The sequence below is a fragment of the Eleutherodactylus coqui genome, chromosome 4, assembly GCF_035609145.1.
Source record: "Eleutherodactylus coqui strain aEleCoq1 chromosome 4, aEleCoq1.hap1, whole genome shotgun sequence".
In the NCBI taxonomy this organism is placed as follows: Eukaryota; Metazoa; Chordata; class Amphibia; order Anura; family Eleutherodactylidae; genus Eleutherodactylus; species Eleutherodactylus coqui.
Genome location: NC_089840.1, coordinates 49,034,046 through 49,057,569, shown reverse-complemented (window position 1 = coordinate 49,057,569; position 23,524 = coordinate 49,034,046). Strand labels below are relative to the sequence as shown.

Sequence of the window (23,524 nt, the reverse complement as noted above, 5' to 3'; positions counted from 1 at the left end):
TCATGTTTCCAGATGCTGTAGCAATACTGAGAGCAGCGAGACAGCAAAAAGATCTTTGCTATGCCGACACCCCTATACAGCTATACCAGGACTTAGCGCCCTCAACCCTGGCGAAGCACCAGGCACTGCGTCCGCTCCTGGAAATATTAAGAGAGAACGGCATAAAATACGCCTGGTTGTTCCCGTTTGGGCTGGGAGTTACTTACAAAGGTCGCAGGCTCAATGTACGAACCCCAGAAGATCTGCAACAGCTATGGCAACTAATAGACGTAGAACCCGTACAGCTTCAAGGATGGTTACCTTTGCCCGATTTACCAAGATTCCCCAGCCTAGCTGTGCAGGAGAATTGGCAGACTGTGAGCAATCCGAAATCGCCGAAGAATAGAAGGAAAAAATCAAAAGAAGACGTCGCAGAAATGGATACCTGAAAGAGACTCTAGTCCCTACTAAATTCGTACCTTTAAGTAGTTGTTCCCTCTCTCATCCCCCCCCCCCCCTTCCTTAGACAATATTTTGAGAATAGTAGTTCTCAGGGTGATGCACAACATTCATCAAGAGACCCTGGCTTACAGAACGGGAGGGGATTCGCCCCAAATATTGCCCAGTTTCTTATCTTGGGCAGGGAGAGAGGAATCAGCTGGCAGTTTGCCCGCCGAGGAAGAAGGGGTTATACCACATACTTCCAGACCCCCCCCCCTCCCTTGGGTGACGACTCTGAGGTTTTCCCAGTTCGGGAACAAATGTCTTTCCCCCTGCAGGACACGAATAGTCCTGGAGGGCGCCTGCCAGGTCAGGCTGTTGATAGTTTCCCTAGTGACCCTGGTGTTAAAGGTCACTGGTTCAACACCGATTGAAACTCTCCCCCCCCCCCCCCACCCTGGAGGAGGACTGGAACTACACCGGACCTCTCCTTGACAGGGCGCAAAGTGCCAAAGTTCATTACTGTTTATACTTGACTTCTGTTTTTTTTTTTCTTTTTTTTAACCTACTCATCCTTCCCATCCCCCTCTTTCCCTCACTCCTCCCCCTACCCCTCAGGTGAGGACCCCAGTGGTATATTGCAAAAGTATAATCGTCAATTAATATTATCTTCTTTTCTCAGATATCGCTTTACCTTTCTACATACGGCAAACTATGAATGATCTACGCTTCACATCATTCAATGTCAAGGGCCTCAACTCACTGCTGAAACGCCACAACATCGCAGTGCTGCTAAAAAGGTACAACTCGAAAATTGTTCTCCTGCAGGAGACGCATTTTAAAGGGGACAAGTGCTTCGCATTGCCAGGCAGACAGTACCACCAATGCTCACAATGAAGAATGACTGGCAGCATAAACAGGATTGCAAATGTGAAAAAAGGCTTCTTTATTACCCCATTACGTAGATAGCGACTTTTCGGCCTATGTGGCCTTCCTCATGCAGTACAGTACAGTACCCCCAATGCTATCATAACTCCCACCCCTCCTCGGCATCTAAAGGAGTCTCCATACTCCTGTGAATTTTGTATGTGAGTCCCAATATTCGGACGGAGAGGGGAGGGTGTTATTTCTTAAAGGTCTCTTGGATAATGTTAAAATCACTATAGCAAATTTATACGCTCCAAACACGGACCAGATCACGTGGTTACTCAAACGGTTAGACACACTCAAACATTTTGCAATAGGTCACGTGATATTGGGGGGCGATTTTAATGTCACCCTTAACCCGGTATTAGACTCATCCGTGGGCCGATCCCAGATCTCGTAGGTCAAATTAAGAAAACTTAACCGAGGTCTCCAGGAATTGGGAATGATCGATGTATGGCGTCTCCTTAACCCCTCAGTGAGGGACTACACTTTTTTTTCTTCGGTCCATTCCTCTTTCCAGAGACTGGACTACCTGTTGATATCCAAGGGACTAGTGGAGTTTCTAAATAAAACGATAATAGATCCGCTGACCATCTCTGACCACGCCCCCATACACATCCTGCTCAGACCCATCCACCCACCCTGCAAAGAATGGAGATGGAGACTAAATCCATCACTGTTGGACTCAGAAGACGAGGCTACAAAGCTCTCTAAAGCTATTGAGGAATACTTTCTTCTGAACGCGAACGGAGAGGTCGGCACCCCCACAGTCTGGGAGGCCCATAAGGCCTATGTGAGAGGCCTATTAATCGCACTAGGCTCCAGGGTCAAGAAAAAATTACAAAAAGATATAGATACAAAACTCGCATCAATAGCTAAGCTGGAACAATCCGTCAAACTTTCGCAGACTCTTGATAACTTGGAGAGACTAGAAGACTTAAGAAAAGATTTGAAACTCTGCCTTGAATCGAGGTTCAACAAAAAGAGCCTCTTTATGAAGCAGGTGGTGTACGCGCAAGGAAATAGGGGCAGCAAATTTATGACATCGCTAATTAAAAAAGCCCGGGAACCCGATAGGAGACAAGTTACTAGCAGCAATGGCCCTGCAATATAACAGGGAGGCTTCGGAGGGGGATTTATGGCTACCCGAAAAAAACCGCTCTAGAGCAAAAAACTTTAATCCCTTGCTGAGAGGCCCGTGTGAAGTATGGGACGGGGTAAGAGAGAGATTGGCTCCGTCACCCTCACCAACCTTTCCCCTGAATACAATACACAAATTACTAGACCTCAGGGCTGATCCAGTCACTGAGTCGGTCTGGAAAAAATTCAGAACCCTCAGGATTGGAGACTTGCTTTCCATAGCGCATCTTTCCCCTTCAGAGATACTCCAAACCCTCCTGCCCTCGCATAAACTATCTTTTCTACACCAAGCAATGGTGACCAGTGTAATAGGAGAATTCATTAAGAGATATAAAGGGGCTAGACCTATGCTTCCCTTTGAGACTACCCTGAATAACAAAGACCCAAAAGTAAGGAAAATTGCTCCTCTATGTAAACGCTACATAACACCTCAGAGTATAACTAAACCAGCTTTCATTAGCTCCTGGGAGAAAGAGCTTGGCGTTTCTTTATCCCAAGAAGACATCAATTCAATATTAGCAACTTCATTTGGTATCTCCCCCTGCATTATGGCTCAGGAGGCGCACTATAAACTGCTTGTAAGGTGGTATAAGACCCCGCAGTGGCTCTATGCTTATAAATTAGCCTCCCACGATAAATGTTGGAGGTGCGGTAGAGAGGAGGGGTCATACCTCCACCTATGGTGGAACTGCCCCCCCCCCCCCCCTAAAATCCTACTGGAGGGGAGTGGAGGAGATCCTGAGGAAAATTAAACCAAACTTCACACTCTCACCAGAGATACTGTTCCTCTGGAGGCCTTCCGCAACTTTGCACCCCAGAAAGGACAAACTGATGGCATTCCTGATAGACTCAGCTAAAGCATTAATACCACTGCACTGGCAATGCGAAGCACCCCCCTCATTAAAACAATGGAAAGAAAGAGTAGATAATCTCTTTAATCTAGAAGAGCTGTCGAGTTGGAAGAATGGCACACATAACAGATTTACCAAAATCTGGAACCCCTGGCGCAGCTTGACGCTCCTGGACATCTTTTCTGTACCTCTCCTACTACCACCACCACCTGAACCCCCCCCCCTTCCCTCCCGTCCCCCCCCTCCTCCCCCCCCCATTAACCCCCCCCCCCACCACCACCAGTCTCCACTTAATTGTTTATTAAGAATTTTATGTTTGATGTTTTACCTCAACGCCTTGGTCTCAGGATTAGCGCTGAGTAGCGCGAAGCACCGGGATGATTGAGATGCAAAATGCGTACTTTGTATGAATGTAAGCAAACAGCTATACCTCAACCTAAGCTTGTAATTTGATCCAAATGATTGTTTGTTTCTTGCATTGAGTGAAAAGATAACTGTTTTTGATATCCTAGACGATTTGTCTGTTAGAAAACTTGAATAAAATTGATTTAAAAAAAAAAAGAGCAGGTTACTAACTTGACAGAAATATATCCAAATTAGGAGTATAAAAGTAACCTAAAAATATATTGGGAGTTCAGTAGTGACCTAAAACATATTGTAGCGGGTGTGGCTACCCTTTTCTATCTATGGATGCACTTTTTCTGTGTCTGTCTTTAGCACTATTCTTATTTTTAAACTAAGTATAATAAAAATTAAGTTTTAGGGTTCTTCCTCTGTAAGACTCATATTAGGGTTGAGATCCCCCTGCCTCGGTGAAAAAAACAGAAGGCAGATGAAGTCTAATAATGGGTAAATAGTAATTTATTACATACAGCAGGACCACCCACATAGGTAGGCAGGACAACACATAAAGGTAAGTGGGGAAATGCAACGTGTTTCTGTGTATTAAAACACCTTTTTAAAGCAGCATGATTCTCTATTGTAAAGGGAAGTGATGTTGCAAGACTTTTTCTTAATCATTGATAGGGCAGGATTCATCTGATTGCATAATATACATAACAGTAAAGAGCGCTGCATCCAGATGTGTCTCTACCAATTCTCTACAGAATAGCTGCAGACACAAGTGTTCTCCTGTGTATAACAGTGTATGAAGAAGACCCTATTAGATATACAGTAAGTGATTAAAATATCAGAGCAAAAGGATAATTTATTGCGGAAAATTGAAGACTTGAAGGGAGGCTCTAGTACCCAGTTGAGCCGCGTCTAGCATGGATACAAGATACTAAGAAACCCGGTTCCACTTGAAGCAGTACAGTTTCATCATTCATCACACCACTGCAAATGGAAAAAACAGTGGGTGGGTTCAAAGGCAATACACATATTGGGAGCTGTGAGACCGTGTTTGTCAGCCAAGCTCCTGGAAATGGTTCCTACAGCCACAGGGGTGTAACGATGGTGCCACCTATCTCTGGATGGCGGACAATGAATCAGTTGGAGCTGCTCGTACTTGTCGGATGATCAGGCGATCCTCTCTACTGGTCTATTGAGGGTGTCCTGTGGATAGGGGATAACTTTTTACTTTGATCCAGCCACATTAACATATACTCTCTATATTGTGAGACTTCATACAAAGAGCATTGGGATGAGCCATAAAGTATAATAATAGTTTAAGTACCTGGCACTTGGGTTTCAGACACAGAAGAACTCCAACTATGAACACGGTGACGATTATTGTGATCATTATTCTCAAGTTGATGTAGAATCTATTGTCTAGAATTAAACATAAAAGAAGTTACCTGTTCAGACATAAATGGTGAGGTTCAATAGGTGACGGGTATCTGATTATAACAAGGGAATGAAACATGGTAACCTATCTGTATACCTTAGCTGTATATTGACCAAATCAAATGTGTATGGGGGCGTCCTGACTCTTCTCCGATGGCATATAGAAAAGAGAGGCTCACCAGCAGCACAAAAGTTTACTCCAGCTATGGTAGGACTTGTAAAGATGCTATCGCCACTAGGGGATATGAACCATAAATCCCCAATAGAGTCTAGAACAGCCACAAAACACAGGCTACTACGTTTTGACTGTAATGGTTTTTGTCAAGATTTCCTCCGATCGCAGACATTAGGGGAGATAAGGATCCAGCAGTTGGATTTCAGTTAGCTGATCCTTCTATTCTCAGAAGATAAGCTGCTGCCAGAGGGGTCTAAAGGGGGAAGAGATGCCTGGCAGCGTCTCTCTTCCCTCTTTACATTCAGAACACATGCACTCTCCGCTGGGCTGAAGATGCATGTATCAGAATAGTGTTAGCCGGAAGACTCAACCACTATCCAAAGTATTTTAGCAACTGATACAAGTGCAATGAATATTGCAATAAAAGTGTAGATGGAAAAAAATTGTGATTGGAGAAATGGGGGAGGAAGCAAATCATCAAATATGATCTGATTTAAACAGTGTAGTTCTACAGGTACAAGAGTAGCCCACCTTAATGCAATCAATATTGCAAAATGAATACAAATAATGCTGCTGAAGGACCCAATAATCACATTTGCCTCAAAAACATACAACACGTGGAGAGAACATAACCAAAGTCAGGTGCAGTCAGAAGGGGGAGAGGGATGAATCCCCATGCATATCACCCCCTCCCAATAACTAGGCTTCCTCAAGGGTTTGATCGGTGTTGTTTTAATTGTTCTTAAATGTGTTTGTCTAAATATTCATCAGTGTTACATAATGTTTGTTATAGTAGTCCTTGTATGGCTACATTGATATTGTTATGTTGAAGCTTATGCTGCACTCTTTTTTTTGCCTGACATTACAGTTTTCAGTGTGTTGCCTTACAGCACCCGACTTACTGTGTTCTGTTTTTTCCTTTCACTGTTATTCCTGTGATTACAGTGCGGTTACCTCCGGTGATCACATGTAATGTCTTCTCTGATTAGAGTCATCCAATTTTGTTTTGCTTGTATGCATCCAGACCGCCATGAAGACTTCTTCCTGACTTGATTTGTGTCCACACACTCTCTCAATCCTGCCACTGCCCCAATGCACCTCTCAGTACCCCAATATAGTGCTAGTGCTCCCTCCTTGGCCCCAAAAAGTAATAATGTGCCCTTTATAGTCCTGCTTACTATAGGTTTCACCTTTGTGGTCCCATATACAAATAGTCTTCTTCTGTAGCCCTACTTAGTTAGAGCTCTCGCATTGTGGCCAAAATTAATAATGCTGATCTCCGTCCCACCACTAGACCCCGGCTTCAGCAATTCTGTCCAGTAGCAGCTGAAACCTCTTCATCACATATGGGACTTGTCAGACACCACACTGTGTACAAAGCATAATCATACTCCTCCGTCCAGCTATAGTGTTCTTGAAGAGCTGTAAGATTATGCTTTGTACAGAGTGCGGTGTCTAGCAGGTCCTCTGTGTGTATAATGAAGAGGCTTCTACTGCACGGCTGATGGATGGTGTCACTGGAGCTTGGCCAATATTTTGAGAAAAGAGGGCAGGCATGGAGTTATCAATAAGACAGGGTGACAGAATACGACTGCAGCCCCCTCCCCATGGGACCTGTTATAGCCGGACAGCTCTAAAGGTGGTATGTTCGGCCCTGGACTTACAATGTAGTGACCTAAACACTCAGCTCTAATTATCATCTGAGTTTCACAATTCACTTTACCAACTAAAGAGTGGGGAATCCTCAGTCTGTGAAAATAGCTAAGCAGAGCCAAGAGGACACAAGTTAGTGGGGCATTTTTGTACCGAACACCCTTGCCACATTGTTCTACTGATTGCCACCAGACATATTAGTCAGACCCTCTCCTATTGGACATTAGTGGAATATCCTAGCTATAAGTCAACAATGTCCATCCTGATAAAATCCCTTTAACTTTAGTCACATTTGGGACAAAATCCAAAGGAGCAGAGTTTATTTTTTCTTACCTCCCTGTCGATAGAGAGTGTAAAATATTATTAAAGGGGTTGTCCCGCGGCAAAATCAATTTTTTTTTTTCAATAGACCCCTGCATTATGCCCTGTTAAAAAGAAAGCATTTGTTAATTTTTAAAAATAACATTTTGCTTACCTGCATCCCCGTTCTGCAGCTTCTTCTTTTCTTCTTTTAAAGATGGCGCCGCTGGTCTTCTCCTATGGTGCACCGCCGGTCTTCTCCCATGGTGCACCGTGGATTTTCTTCTCCTCTCTTGCGTTCCACTGCCGATACAGCCACCTCATTGGCTGATCGGCACCACGTGACGGAGGCGGCCCCATTCACCAGACAGAAGACCGCACAGCGCAAGCGCGTCTAAAGCAGCCAGAAGACACAGAAATGAGATGGCGCCATGGAGATGGGGACGCCAGCAACGGAGTGGGTAAGTGAATAACTTCTGTATGGCTCATATTTAATGCACGATGTACATTACAAAGTGCATTAATATGGCCATACAGAAGTGTATAACTCCACTTGCTGCTGCGAGACAACCCCTTAAGTGGAGCTGCACATAGACACACATATATTTACCACTCAGTAAAATGACTTCTGCACATGGATTTTCTAGGCACATCTTCTATCCATGTCAAAAATCTGTGATATCCTTGCAGATTTCTGACTCAAATTTTCATTGAAGATAGCGTTGAATTTTTCTAACGCAAAATATTGAGCAAAACTGAAGATACTTCTTTATAGTTAAAAATATGTATTATTTTTGTAATTGACTAGAAAGTTTAGTCAATACATTCATGAGAAAATTCACTATTTGGTCTTTACAAACTGCTTTCTACATCTCACCACTGAGTTCAATACTAGCTGTATACATCCTTATGCAGTGAGCTCCCCCTTGTGGTGGCTGATTATAGCTAGAATATACAAATGTGCATAAAATGATATAAGCACTTACTGTTTAATTCAATAACTTCTTTCCATGGATTTATGAGCGTTGGATGAGAAACAACACAGGTCACTGAAGTCCCGTTCATTTTTTCTCTACTCAATGTGCTGGTCACTGACCACGTCTGGTCCAGCTCTTCCACTATTGTAGTGTTTATATCACCTGAATCTGGGATCCAGGAGATATTTGCAGGTGGATTCCCACCAATGGCGCCACATTCTGGAGATCCATCACTGTTTAATTTAAGGAATGTAGACGGCTGAGCTGAAAATGAAAAAAAAAATTACTTTATTAAGCTTATTAAGTTGTTTTTGAAAAAGCCTGACAATATTAATGAACAGTGAAGAGTTAATTACACACAAAAATGATCTATTACTTAATCAGGTCTAAAAATCCACTTTATGTCTATTCATAACCAAGTAGGCTGTAATGCAGAAGCAATCTGTGGTCATATTCAGGTCCAAAATTCACATTTACTCAATCTCATCCAATGGAGAGATTTATGTGTAAGATGGTAGAAGTATTAGCCTGTTGTATTTAGGATAATGTGATGATTGCTAACTGCTTTGTCTGCAGCTACAGACCCTGTTGTGGCCCCAGAATCATGGTTTATGTAGTCTCAACCAGTACAGTAGTTTCCAGTGTGCAGAGGTGGTCATTGTGTGATTTTTTTTCAGTGAGAGAAACCTAATAATCTTGTAGATATGATACCTTTTAATGGCTAACAAAAATACATGATGTTACAGCAAGCTTTCGGGTATCTCACCCCCTTCGTAAGGCTAATGAATGAAACTAGTTTGAATGGAACATAATTATAACATACAGATGCAGAGGGGAGGGGAACACACTCCTCTTGATCTAAATAAATGTTCACACACAGAAATTTGAAACTGTTTTGCACTCAAAACAATAGAGAAACTGAGCTGAGACATACATCCTAAATCAGTCCACTGAGCACAGGACAGTTTTATGATGTGTCAGAACATCGTACTTTTGTTAGCCGTTAAAAGGTATAATATCTACAAGATTACTTGGTTTCTCCCACTGAGAACAATCACACATTGAGTGGGTTATTGTATGGGGTGAGGCATTTGAGTCTTCCAAGCAAATGGTAACACATTTCTCACCCTTCAGCTTAGTGTCTTGTTGGTGGTACAAATGTTGGGGTTGAGCGAGCTGTTGTGTAGTGCAGAAACAAGTACAAGAGGTGTTTGGAAGAGGCTGGATGCTGCTGAAAGCACTGAACTGCAAGAAACTTTTGATCCCGCACCATCCGCAGGGCACAAGTTTAAATCTTGTTGCGTTAAGTACCGTGCAGCCAAGACACAAACTTACTCCCTGTGGCGTTAAGGTGTTTAAGTGGCATGAATGTTGTAGATTTTAAAAAGTGACACATTTTTGAGTGAGTAAGGCTTGTGCCAAAATTTACTACAATACACCCCCCCTCCCAAATGTAATAAAAAGTGATTCAACAACCATATGTACCCCACAATGGAACCAATAAAAACTACAGCTTGTCATAAAAGTAAGCCCTCACACAGCTCCATTGAGGTAGAAGTAAAGAATTATAGGTGTATTTGTTTAAATGGTTATTTCTTAAAAATAGTACTACAGACATAAAGGGGGACACAAGATGAACTCAGGCAGAGTCTTCCTACCTTCCGATCTCCCCACTCTTACCTGCCATGACAAGAGCTCCTCCTCCGCATACAGATAAAGATGCATGTTGCATCATTGTCAAAAAGAGGAAAGAAAAAGAGAAGCCAAAAGGAAGGGGTGAGGGCAGCCCTATGTGGCATGTTCTATGGTGGCAGCAGCTATCAGCAGACCCCTTCTTATCACAGCGAGGGGCAAATAACGTAGGGAGAAGGGGGGCATGGTTTAGGAGTGATGTGAAATGAGACCCCCAATTCCGACTTCCATTAAAATTAATGGGAGTAAAAAATCAGATTCCCTAATTTGGCCTCCAATATGTCCCTTGAACAAGAGTGCAGATGGTGGTAGTGGCGGCCCAGTGGTCTTCATTGCTGCCGTGCAGCAGTGGGGTCCCAGGTTCAAATCCCCATCTGGAACTCATTAAATGAATTAGACATTTCAATCGGTGCATCTTTGTGTCCCACGTACAAATGAACATGCCCTGCATGCAGAAAAAGTACAGCAAAATACGCCGATACGTGTGCAAAAAAGCCTCGCTCATTGTGCAAATACGTTGCGTTAAGGCACATGCAATTGTGCATTCACTTTGGTGAATAGCGTATTAGCACAGTAGCAACGCAAGTAAAGCAATCCGATGATGTCACCTCTTTTATTTTAACTCCCGGTGGCATAGGATACTGCGTTCAGAAATGTGGTAAAACGCTGTCCACGGCATTCTACAGCATTTTTTACACAGTTGAAAGTGCTCCCCACTAATTTCAATGGGTGATGCATGGTGTTTAAAAACACTGAAATGCCTGAAAATAGAAGAGACAGCGCTAGAAAAATGTGGCGTTAGAAAGGCTGCGCTTTACTGCCCATCTGAGAAACCCCATTGAAATGAAAGGAGGCGTTTTACAGTGTTTATTGTGGCCCGTGTGAGAGCGGCCGCAGACAATGCAAATATTGGTTACAGATTGGCCAAAATTCCGTGAATCTGTATTATAATAAAACATCGAATACAGAAGATGAATGATGTATTGTGTTATATAGACATTTTCAGAAATGATTCTCCATATGGACACTTTAGTAAAAGCAGTACCACAAGTTGTCACTCACCTAATACTTGTAGTACAATGTGTCTGAAGACCGTGCTTGTCAAATATACCACCTGACAAGTGTACGTCCCTTCATCAGATATCGCCGTATCGCTGATACTCAGTGATAGATCGTCGCTTCTCACCCTCGTACCGCAGTTGTTGTATAATGTCTTATTATTGTCTCCATCTATTTTATATGATGCTAAACAGGATGAATTATGTAGACGAGGCTTCCATACAACTAATAGTAATGTATTTCCAGTATCATTCGCACAATGTAGGACAACAGGTCGGCCTCTTCTCACCGTCACCACATCTGAAAGTGAGAAAATAATGTTATAAGATACAAATACATTAGTCTTTATCCAGACATGATTATTTCTAACCATCATTTAATAGAGAAAATCACATCAACCCCAAATCTAGAATATACGGCTGGTTGGGACTATATCATGACTATGGGCATCACACACGGCACATGGCCAACGTTTGCTGTGTCGCCCTGTCTGCATCACAAGTAATGTAAGTGCATGTGGTTGTGATACAACTTGCTGCAGCCTGTTTGGTTTCTTGCAACTATAGGGTTGCGGTAACTTGCCATGATCTGGTATTGCAGGTATAGCAGTCACAAGGTGAAACAGTGGTGATCACAAAGTGAAGAAAAAAAATCCAGCTCTGCTATGTGCTATATGGTGTGGTATAAGATAGGGGGACTCAGATGCCATTAAGTGTCCACTTCACAGGGGGAATTAGATACCATCAAGTCCCCCCAATCCTGGTATGCCCCTTGTGAAGTAAGTCCTATCTTATACCACACCATATAGCACATAGCAGCGCTGGATTTTTTTTCTTCACTTTGTGATCACCACTTTTTCACCTTGTGACTACCGTACCGTTTATGACCGAGGCAGTCTAGCCCCGGGTACTTCCACAAAAGTATAGTCCACCAGCAGCAGAAACTTAACCCTTACTGGGGTCAGGCCAATAAATGCCAAGCCAAGTCGGAGCCAAAAAACCAGAAAGGTTCCAAGTATACGTCCATATAAAATGATGACTGGCAGCATAAGCAAAGGTGCAAGGATACAAAAAACTTCTTTATTGCCCCATTACAAATAATAGCGAGCTTTCGGCCTATGTGGCCTTCCTCATGCTAGCATGAGGAAGGCCACATAGGCCGAAACATCGCTATTCTTTGTAATAGCCCCGGGTACTTCCAATGACGCTGTCCCAGCTATCAACACCTGATGCTAGTACGTGCTTGTGGTATTTATTGGAAGTTAACCTGCAGTACAAGGAAAAATAAACACATTCAGGAAGCTTTCCCTAAGGGAAATTAGAAGGTGACCTACTAGTGGATGGCCCGCTTTGATAAAGATGTATCCACCCACATACCTGTGCCACTCGCTAACCCTAGCAAATGAAAAACCAACATAAGAATAAACCAAAAACATCCAAGAATAAATCTCAGTGCAGAATCTCTGAACTTAACTGAGAGGACCATGGAAACTGGACCCAGTGATGTCCTTGCAGTGCCCCAGAACAATGGGGCCCCCAGAAATGCATGCTATGTATAGTCTGTATTGTCTTTGAATGGTATGATTCAGCAAAATGTGGATTGGTGTTTGCAGGAAAGAATGGGTTAATATCTGCAAATGAGCTGTCTCTGTCTGAAAATGTATCGTTTTATGTTGTGAGTTTGTGGTCACATGACCATGCTTTATATTAATGTTTGCAGAATGGAAGTGAGAGAGTTAGTCTGTTTTGAGCCTGGGCAAGAGTCAGTCTGGAGTTCTGCAGAGTAGGGTACAAGCAAGTCTGCTATGTCCTAGGAGAAACTCTGCCTTGCCTTGTTGAGGCCCAGAATAAAAGAGTCCGAGAGGATGGCCTGATAGTGGCCTGAGGGCTACTACCATCAGGAGTTCTAGAGGAGTCGCCAGTTAACTTGGATACCATTGAAAACTGTGAGTGTGTGTCGGTAAAGAGCTAGGTAGAGAGAGTGGAGATTGGTGCCGGGACCAGGATCCACAGATAACGGGACAGTGGATTTTCCCTGCCTACCCGAAAATCCTTCCTGCCACACAGCACAACAAACTGCTTATTCCAATGTTGCTGGTTGTAAAGTGTTTATAGACTGTTCCTTTTAAGTTATCTGCAGTAAACGAGCTTTGCCGACCGTTTCCGGCTCTGCTCCTTAAAAGTTATCCCTGTGAGTGGACTGTTTTATTTACCATATCGTCTGGATCTACTGCAGCGGATGGAACGGTGGCGTCAGACGTGACAAAGGACTTAACGCAAACCTCATTTAGGTTACCTCATTTAATAGCCTGGTCGGGTCACCTTGCTACCCTCAGGGTGGGAGATGGTAGAGCTCCGTGACAAAGTCCAAACTCTACCCCGCGGTCTCCTAGGCTGAGGGCTTGTTCCTCGGACACTGCATCCTCACTCCACAACAGAAGGAGACAGTCACCATGACAATAATAGGTCTCAAGCAGCACCAAATTCTTCACCAATCCTAACACAACCTTCTCCTCTGGCCATTGCCTAGCACATCATTACCCCTGAAAGAAAGACATCCACACCTCCAAATCTGCCTTATGTTCCTTCTCCAAATTAACATAATGATGGGCCACTTTCACTCCTGACGTGGCAGCTGACAAAAATCGACAAAATACCAGGGAAACAACCAAATCTTTAAAAAGGTGTTCTCTCGCGGAGCCTGACCACGGAGAGAGATGGCCGTTTAGAGCCTGTGCTCCATCTCCACAGCACAAGAAAAGGCACTGAACAGCAGTGATCTTACCTAACAATGGGGAAGCTTGGCAGGGAGAAGGCAGGAGATCACGCTGGAACCCCCCGTCCAGCCCGAGGACAATTGGATCTCCAAAGATTCCTCAAAGACAGGAGCTCCGGCTCCCACATGCGGCCGGCAGGATGGCGCCGGCGGCGGCTTCAGCTCTGACTGCAGCGCGGGAGGGAGAAATCTCTTCGGAGGGAGAAGAAGATGAACCTCTCTCAAAAGGCTTTATGAGGGAACTTCTCTCCACAACTATGGGACCTCTGCTAACTGAACTAACAGCCATCAAGGAGGAGGTAAGGAGCGTGGGGAGGAGGGTGGAGGAGCTCGAGAGTTCCACGGCAACCATCACCACTCATACAGGGGAGCTCACAGCAGTAGTGAAGGAGCAGCACCTCCAACTTAATAAGATGCTCCTCATGCAGGAGGACTTAGAGAATAGAAATCGCCGTAACAATGTCCGCATAAAAGGATTACCAGAATCCTGGGCATCTGAAGTTCTGCAGAAAATCATTATGGAAATTTTTGTGGACTTATTGGGAGAGGACAGAGCCTCAGTGATTACTATAGAACGAGTGCACAGGGCCCTCAGACCACAGCCGACCCCAACTGACCCTCCTAGGGACATAGTATGCAAAGTGCTGGCATTCCCGGATGCGGTCGCCATCTTAAAGGGGTTGTCCCGCGCCGAAACGGGTTTTTTTTTTTTTCAACCCCCCCCCCGTTCGGCGCGAGACAACCCCGATGCAGGGAGGTAAAGAAAGCTCACCGGAGCGCTTACCTTAATCCCCGCGCTCCGGTGACTTCTCTACTCACCGCTGAAGATGGCCTCTTCCTCCGTGGACCGCAGCTCTTCTGTGCGGTCCATTGCCGATTCCAGCCTCCTGATTGGCTGGAATCGGCACGTGACGGGGCGGAGCTACACGGAGCTACACGGAGCCCCATAGAGAACAGGAGAAGACCTGGACTGCGCAAGCGCGGCTAATTTGGCCATCGGAGGGCGAAAATTAGTCGGCACCATGGAGACGAGGACGCCAGCAACGGAACAGGTAAGTATAAAACTTTTTATAACTTCTGCATGGCTCATAATTAATGCACAATGTACATTACAAAGTGCATTATTATGGCCATGCAGAAGTGTATAGACCCACTTGCTGCCTCGGGACAACCCCTTTAAATGCGGCACGTAGCTCCAGAAATTTGCAATATGATGGCACAGCGATCCAGATTTTCCAGGACCTCTTCCCTTCTACCTTAGCCAAACGAAGGCTACTTCGGCCCCTTCTGGAGGAACTAAAATCCAAGAATATCAAATATGCCTGGCTTTTTTCCTTTGGAATCGGCATTACACATAAAGGGAGGAAGCTCAACATAAGATGCCCAGAGGACTTACAGGACAGTTGGCACTACTTGGGACTCGAACCCATAAACCTCCCTAATTGGCTCCCCCTCCCAGAGTTCCCAACTCTGCCTCAACTACCTCCTCAAGACAGCTGGCACACAGTCACCCATGTGAAATCCCCCCGCAGCAAACAGAAAAAGAAACAAAGAGAGGAAATTGCCGCCAGAGACACCTGACGATTAAAAGACAGTGGATCCTCTGGTTCCTCAGTCATGGTCAAAGAAAAGATGAACCCCTAAGTTCAATTGGACCCTTCTGACACTGCCCAAGATGACTACCTTTTGGGCACGAGAGGAACTGATCTCTGAACCACATTTGTTTAACGGTTCAGCCAGAATCCGCCGTCTGACGCTTTTTGGTTGATTCTTCCTTGCTATGTTTCCCCACAAGAAAGTGCCTTATTGTGCCCCCCCCCCCCCCCCCCCGATTAGGCATCAGTTAAATTTTCTTAATTCAATAGCCTAAAATTTTTTCTTCCGCCCGGAATATACGTCTGAGCTCCAGTAACTGCTGTAGAGCTCACCCGTATTCTATACAGCACCGAAGGTGCTGGTTTGTTAACTCATCAGTTCTATTTCTATTGTCTGAGCCCCCTACTCCTTTTCTCTCTCCCTCTAGCTTTCCCAAACCTTCCTCCCCCCTCTATCCTTTAACACACAAATGCTTCTAGGTACCAGAGAAACGCTCCGGACTAAGACGGCTGCTAGACTATCTATTGCCTCAGAGAAATATAGAGTGAATAGCTTCTGTTCTGACTTCTGCATCTCCCCCCCCCCCCCCAGGGTAAAAAAGCATAATCCGACCCTCCCAGGTAGTGATGGAGAAGCCCGGGGCCACGGAGTCGCTCAGAGTCACGTCTTTCAATGTCCGGGGTATGAATTCTCCTCAAAAAAGGTACAACATTTCCCAGCTGGTCAAAAGATACAACACTAAGATCCTGCTCCTCCAGGAAACACACTTTAAGGCTGACAAACACATTCACCTCCTGGGGAAAAATTTCTCCCAGTGTTATCATAACACACATCCCGTCTCCACCTCTAAAGGGGTGTCGATTTTGATTCACAGATCCATTGTGTTTTCTTTGAAAGCTGAGTACTCTGACGAGTTGGGGAGAACACTATTCATAAAAGGCTCCATCAACAACATAAAAATAACAATAGCAAACCTTTACGCCCCTAATTCGAACCAAGTGGGTTGGCTGCTAGATCAACTGAATATCCTGAAGGAATTCGCTGAGGGCCCAATTGTATTAGGGGGTGATTTTAACCTTTTCCTAAACCCTGTACTAGACTCGTCAAAGGGCAGATCATGGATCTCCCAGAGGCAAATCAAAAAGCTGCATAAAACACTCCAGGACATGAGAGTCGTGGACGCGTGGAGATCCATCAATCTCACAGTGAAAGATTTCACGTACTTCTCCCAAGTACATAACTCGTTTCAGAGACTGGACCATATCTATGTCTCCTAAGAAAACTGGGAGGAGAGAGCAAAGGTGGAGAGAGCAAAAATAGAAGCAAGTACCATCTCAGACCATTCACCTATACACATAGATCTTAGACTTACCACAGAAGGACATAGAGAATGGATATGGAAACTAAATGCTTCTCTACTGGACTCAGAGCTAGAGAGGGACCGCCTCTCGGGTCTGCTGGAAGAGTTCTTCCTGCTTAATAACACGGGAGACGTAGAGTCCCCGGTTATTTGGGAGACTCACAAGGCATACATGAGGGGCCTGTTCATCTCCCTGGGTACCGAGACCAGGAAGCAACATCAATTTAAAATAGACAATCTCTTAACCCAGATCGCAAAACTAGAGCAACTTACTAAACTATCCCTCGTCAAAAATAAAATGGAAGAACTGCTGGACCTCAGGTGAGAACTCAAACGCTTGCTAGAATCTAGATACAATAAAAAACACCTTTATCTCAAATATAAATTCTATGCGCATGGCAATAAGGCAAGCAAGCTACTTACCTCCCTAATCAAGAAAGCCAAAACTAGGAACCACATTCCCTCCATTAAGGACCACCTAGGCATATCCACATCCTCATCAAAAGAAATAGCAGAGACCTTTCAAAGGTTTAACGCTGAATTTTATAACTTCAAAAGTTCAGACACTCCCGCAAAACTGAATAACACTAAAGAGCAAATTGACCACTTTCTCCTCTCCGCTAAACTTCCCAAACTGGAGGACACCGAGGCACAAGCCTTACTACAACCAATCTCTTTAACAGAAGCCCTGATGGCTTCCCAGCACTATATTATAAAACATTTAAAGACACATTGGCCCCTAAATTGAGAGACGTGATGAACGCACTCATGTCAGGGAAACAACTCCCAAAACAAGCGCAAGAGGTGCACATAACACTCATCCATAAAGAAAACAAAAACCCGGAGCTCTGTGGCAGTTACAGGCCCATCTCCCTCATTAACGTAGATGTTAAGTTTTGGGCAAAATTGGCGAAAAGGTTGGAAGATATTATTCCACGTCTGATAGACAAGGAACGATCAGGGTTTGTAAAAAATAGAGAGGGCAGGGACAACTGCTACAGACTGCTCCACGCCATTAGATACGCGCAGACCCACAACATAGCATTAGCGTTTGTTGGCACAGACGCCGAGAAGGCGTTCGATAGGGTGAGCTGGACTTACATGGAAAGAGTACTGATTCATTTCAACTTCCCGCCCGCCTTTATTTCCGCAATCCTCTCCCTATATAAAGAACCATTTGCAAGATTAAAGATTAATAATTTACTCCCCCCCCCCCCCCGTTCGATATTAGAAATGGCACCCGCCAGGGTTGCCCACTCTTACCGGCTCTCTTCATCCTTACCCTGGAACCTTTGCTGAGGAGGGTCAGATTATCCCCCACCATCAAGGGCTTAGAGAAAGGCTCGGTTAGTCTAAACACGGCAGCCTTTGCAGATGACATTATCTTCATAAAATCCGTACCAGAAACAGGAATCCCCAACCTGATCACCCTACTAAATTTTTTTGGCTCCATTTTTAATTTTAAGATAAACTTCATAAAATCTACTATTTTTAATGTCTCGATTCCCGCAGCCCGCTGTGCCCAGCTAAAGTCCAGCTCACCCTTCGAATGGTCTGATACATTCATAGAATATCTGGGAATTAAAATTACAAAAAACATTGAGGACTTGTACAGTGCTAATTTCTTACCCCTCCTGACCCAGATTAAATCCCTATTACAGAAATATGACATCCCGTACGCCTCATGGCTAGGCTGGAAAAATATATTAAAGTCCTATGTTCTCCCCCAAATCTTATATAAACTCAGAATGGTTCCCATCCATCTACCCCAGACGTTCTTCAAAGCTCTACGGTCTGCCTTTTCTGGATACACGTGGAGACAGAAGAGGCCTCGTCTGGCCTTCAGCCTTATGATTAAGAGAAAGAATGAGGGGTGGGGTTGGACTTCCATGCGTCCACGATTTCTTTCAGGCAGTCCAGCTCAGGTACTGGTTAGACCTAGTCTCTCCCACTGGAGATGATATAGTACATGCACTGGCCGAACGGGGTGAAGGAGACTCCTTCCTGTAGGAGCTCTGGTACCCAGCCAAAAATAAGTATAGATCCAAAAACTTTAATCCACTTCTAAGGGGCCCATGTGAGGTTTGGGACAAGTTCAGACATTCCCTGGCTCCAGACCCTTCCCCCGTAGCTCCAATGAGCACCCTCAATAGATATCTGAACCGGCCGACAGACAGTGTCTCCAGAAGCCTTTGGAAGAGATTTGCCTTATTAAACTTGGGCGACCTACAAACACAAATACACAGAAAACCAGCGGACATATTAGACACACTGGTACCACAACTCTCCTTAAAGGGGTTGTCTCGCGGCAGCAAGTGGGGTTATACACTTCTGTATGGCCATATTAATGCACTTTGTAATATACATCGTGCATTAAATATGAGCCATACAGAAGTTATTCACTTACCTGCTCCGTTGCTAGCGTCCCCGTCGCCATGGTTCCGTCTAATTTCGGTGTCTTCTTGCCTTTTTAGACGCGCTTGCGCAGATCCGTCTTCTCCCTTCTTCTCCCTTCGGCTCCGCTCGGCAGCATCGGCATTTTGGCTCCGCCCCCTTGTACGCATCATCGCGTAGCTCAGCCCCCGTCACGTGCCGATTCCAGCCAATCGGGAGGCTGGAACCGGCACACATCATGGGGCGGAGCTACGCGATGATGCGTACAAGGGGGCGGAGCCAAAATGTCGATGCTGCCGAGCGGAGCCGAAGGGAGAAGAAGGGAGAAGACGGATCTGCGCAAGCGCGTCTAAAAAGGCAAGACGACACCGAAATTAGACGGAACCATGGCGACGGGGACGCTAGCAACGGAGCAGGTAAGTGAATAACTTCTGTATGGCTCATATTTAATGCACGATGTATATTACAAAGTGCATTATTATGGCCATACAGAAGTGTATAACCCCACTTGCTGCCGCGAGACAACCCCTTTAACTTTCCTTCAAAAAGCCCATATATCCCAAGCTTTTGGCGAGTTTCAGAAAACCTCTAAATCAACGAGACCGGAGACTCCCTTCGAAAAGACCTTTAAAAGTCACCCAAACAACAGCTCGATATCTAGTATTCGCAATAAGATCATCGCTCCCACAGCCCCTTACAAACCAGCCTTCCTAACATCTTGGGAAAAAGAACTCAAAATAACTCTCACTACTTCGGACATTAAATTGATATTACAGACCTCCTTCGGCCTCTCCCCTTGTATCTTGCTTCAGGAAAGCCACTATAAAATTATTGCTAGATGGTACAAGACACCACAATGGCTATATACGCACAAGCTAGCTAAACAGGACAAATGTTGGAGATGCAATGCCGAAACAGGTTCATATAGTCATATCTGGTGGGAGTGCACCGCACTCACCACATTCTGGAAAGAAGTAGAGGAGGTTTTACGTTTACTTAAACCCAATTTCCAAATTACACCAGAGATTCTATTCCTTTGGAGACCCTCAGCGACCTTTCACCCCATCAGGGATAAACTATTGGCCTTCCTCTTAGATGCAGCCAAGGCACTGATACTCTCCCTCTGGCTCCAGAAAGCGCCACCCACTCTGGCACTCTGGAAAACCAAAGTCAAGGCAATCTACAATATGGAGGAGTTACATAGCTGGAACACGGGAACGCATGAGGGATTTATCAAGACATGGCACCCCTGGAGACAAATAAATCAGGGTAATGATCCCCTCCCTATTAATAAACAATAGGTGGTGGCTCAGAGCCAGGAAAACTTCTGGACTCTCTGGCCCACAAGCAGATCCCTTTGTGGACCCCTAGGGCCCGACCCTTCGCCATATACCGGTCCATAGCCAAAACATAGATTTCCTGGAGTTGGGGGACAATTGCCTACACACACCCCAAAGGGCGTGATGGGCGGCTTCGTGGCTCCTGGCACGCCTCAAAGCGGCGGATCTAATCTGACCGTAAGTACCTCCGAGGAGAAGCAAAACGCAAAAACAAGCACCCGAGAGGGCAACCCCCCAAGCTACCGATGGACCAATCTCGCCTCCCCTTGCCCCCCTTTACCTCATCCCTCCCTTCCCCCCTCCTTCCCAACCCCCCCCCCCCCACCCACAGCAACTGTTCATAGTTTAATATTGTCTGTATATCTCTCACAAGAAGCGTATACTACAGTAGCTTATCTTTGTTACACTAGCAAATGACGCTAACTTTTTTGCGCTTTATACACTGACCTCTGTGATGAGAGAATGTTATATAATATGGAAAATATAATGAAAAATTTGATTAAAAAAAAATAAAAAGGTGTTCTCTGAAAAGCCCCACCATGTGACCCAAGAGCACCTCCTTTTCTAGCTTTTCACTGACCACTGCAGCATACATAAGGGCAGTCTGGAGATTTTTATTGGAACAAGAAACTTGATGTAAAGGGGGTGGAATCCTAAAACTGTTGTATTTTGCAGCCATAGTTTAACGTGCACTTATTCAGCAAGCGTACAATTACATGGATAATACATTCCAAGATAGTGCATGCTGCAATTTTTTTGCATTCATATTTTGTGGCTCATGGGAGTGGCATTGCAGTGTCCGAGGAGCGGGCCCAAAGCTAACAGATAGCAGAGTAGATAAAGGCCTTGTCTCAAGGCTCTACCATCGGTCAGTAATGTCCGTTTACTTCAACTTTAGAATAATCCATCTTGTAATGGCAAACAGGCTCAACTATAACATTTGGAGGGTGGAGAGACAGGGAGGCTTCTTGCGGTAATCCAGACAATCAACAGTCCCAGTTTTTTGTACGATCCTACTCCCATGACTCTCTCTGTCTAGCTCTCTCCTGGTCATCACTCACTCCTCTGTTGTCCTTCTCCTTCTCTATCATTCTCAGTGTAGATATCAACTCCGGCACATCCTGGGTAGTGTAGACCCAGGTCAAGCTGCGGAATATCTCTTAACCTCTTCCATACTGGACCACACAGACCAGACAGTGTCTGTGTGGCTCACTCCCTTGCCAGCTCTAGACTGACTGACTCACTCCCTGACTGGCTGGCTGACTAGCTGACTTGCATCCATCTTGCAAACATATATAGCACGATCACATGACTCACAACATGATACATTTCTCAGACGTAACCACAAATGCATACAAGATAGAAGACATCGACAATACCATTGCACAAGACAAACATCCAGCATCATGGAGGGGCCCGTTAACTCTGGGCCACTGCAGCATAATTAAAGTCAGTGGGAATTTTTCTACTGTGTATTACACGTGTAAAAACTGAATTTAGTAAATCTTGGGTATATGGTGTAAAAGCAATTAGCAAAAAAAAAAGCAGAGAGACTGACAATACATCTGCTTATTAGCTGACCAGTTGGATGTTGCATAGGACTTTGCCTTAGCCTCAACTTTAGCTGACAGCAGACTGTCATCTGTATATGACTACTGAATATTCTGAATATTAGGTGTACCATGTAAATTATTTCCAGATAAGGTAGCTAAACCACTGGGAGCCTATCCTGATGCTTTCTCTCATATTAAGAAACAACATACATTACCTAAATGCCAAAAGAATGTTGAGGGTTGGTGAGAAAAACCCTGGAAATTACAGTTATTTCAAGCTTAAACTGTTGAAAGTAATATAAGCACTTGCTAAAAAGTACATTACCTCTTGTTGAGGGCAGAGTTCATACTGTTGACTGACAATGACCCCCTAATGCACATAGACACGGTCAAGTTGATCACCCTGCAGCAGGGTTGTATGGCCAGGCTCAGCTAGTTCAAGGACAAAATGCAGTACTGACTGCAATAACGGAAACACTGATACCCTCTGTTGTATTTTTGCTTCCATTTACTTGTTTCAGTCTTCTTGTGATCTGCCAATTTCTACTTAAACTCTTATGTTAATCCTCATGCATACGGCATGTATCTGTTTTTCCTCTTAGAGGGTTTATTTAGGTAAAACATTGTTTTGGTCAAACTTTATACCCGTGTAGAGTGCCAAGATGCAGGGTTTAGACATCAATTCCTCTTTTTGCTTAAGTATAAAATTTCTGTGACACTTGAGGTGCAGTGATAAGATAAAAAAGGATGAGCAATTTATGGACACTGAATCACAACTTTTAACCTTTCTAATCTTCCTTCTCTTCCCTGTAGTGACACTTACCTGAGGATACAACTCCCGGGTGCAAGAACACCAGACTTATCAGAAACGTTACTGAATGCAGGCCGTCCATTTCTTTATTCTGCTGTGGGAAGAAAGAGGAAACCAATACATAGTTATAAAAATTAACTTCCTGTCCTGCAAACCATCCACCCGTCATATAAACGCTTTAGGGTTTTACTACACGGTATGGTTACAACAAAAGAATATCAGATATCAGAAAGCTTGTACCTTCAGAAGAATTTCAGAACAAGCTGCCATGTGCATTTACATGAGTACCAGCACCATTTCTGGCCATATGACTTGCATACCATATTTATCACCAGTATTCATGTCTGCAGGCTGTATCTCTAATTTTAAGTTTTCTTTGGCAGTACGTTTATGTAAGCTACCCCCTCCTCCTTCTCCTCTTCCCTTCTCCCTCTCTGCTCAGCGGATGGATGAAGTGATCTTTCCTGCAGAGACAGGATAAGGTGCTGCCTGTTAACTAATCACCAACCGTGTAGAACAAAGAGTATTAACTAAGCTGAAGAGAAGTAAAGGTTGTGGACTACAGGCGCAATACATAATAAAAAGAGAATGTTTCAATAAGTGACTGACCCATTCTTCTTTATTAGATTATTAAATACAGCCAATATCAACGTGTTTCAGGCAACCCCTTCTTCAAAAAGGTTTTGCCGCAGCGAAAAAATGCGAGATTTTCGCGG

General features: G+C 44.4%; 1 protein-coding gene across 1 annotated transcript; it reads right to left on the bottom strand.

Annotated features, from left to right (window-relative positions):
* Positions 1 to 8,158: 8,158 nt before the first annotated feature.
* Positions 8,159 to 22,898, bottom strand: LOC136626465 (cell surface glycoprotein CD200 receptor 2-like). Its single transcript, XM_066601527.1, has 4 exons — positions 22,821 to 22,898; positions 10,983 to 11,279; positions 8,238 to 8,492; positions 8,159 to 8,196 (listed from the first exon to the last, which is right to left on the bottom strand). The coding sequence occupies exons 1-4, from the start codon at positions 22,888 to 22,890 to the stop codon at positions 8,159 to 8,161; spliced, it is 660 nt and encodes a 219-aa protein (XP_066457624.1). The 5' UTR covers positions 22,891 to 22,898.
* Positions 22,899 to 23,524: the final 626 nt, after the last annotated feature.

Excerpts from the sequence above, each read along its gene's own strand:
- LOC136626465 (XM_066601527.1), bottom strand. The coding sequence starts at position 22,890 with ATGGACGGCCTGCATTCAGTAACGTTTCTGATAAGTCTGGTGTTCTTG. Across the intron at positions 11,280-22,820 it reads CCCGGGAGTTGTATCCTCAG|ATGTGGTGACGGTGAGAAGA; the intron begins GTAAGTGTCACT and ends TCTCACTTTCAG. Across the intron at positions 8,493-10,982 it reads CATTGTACTACAAGTATTAG|CTCAGCCGTCTACATTCCTT; the intron begins GTGAGTGACAAC and ends TTTCATTTTCAG.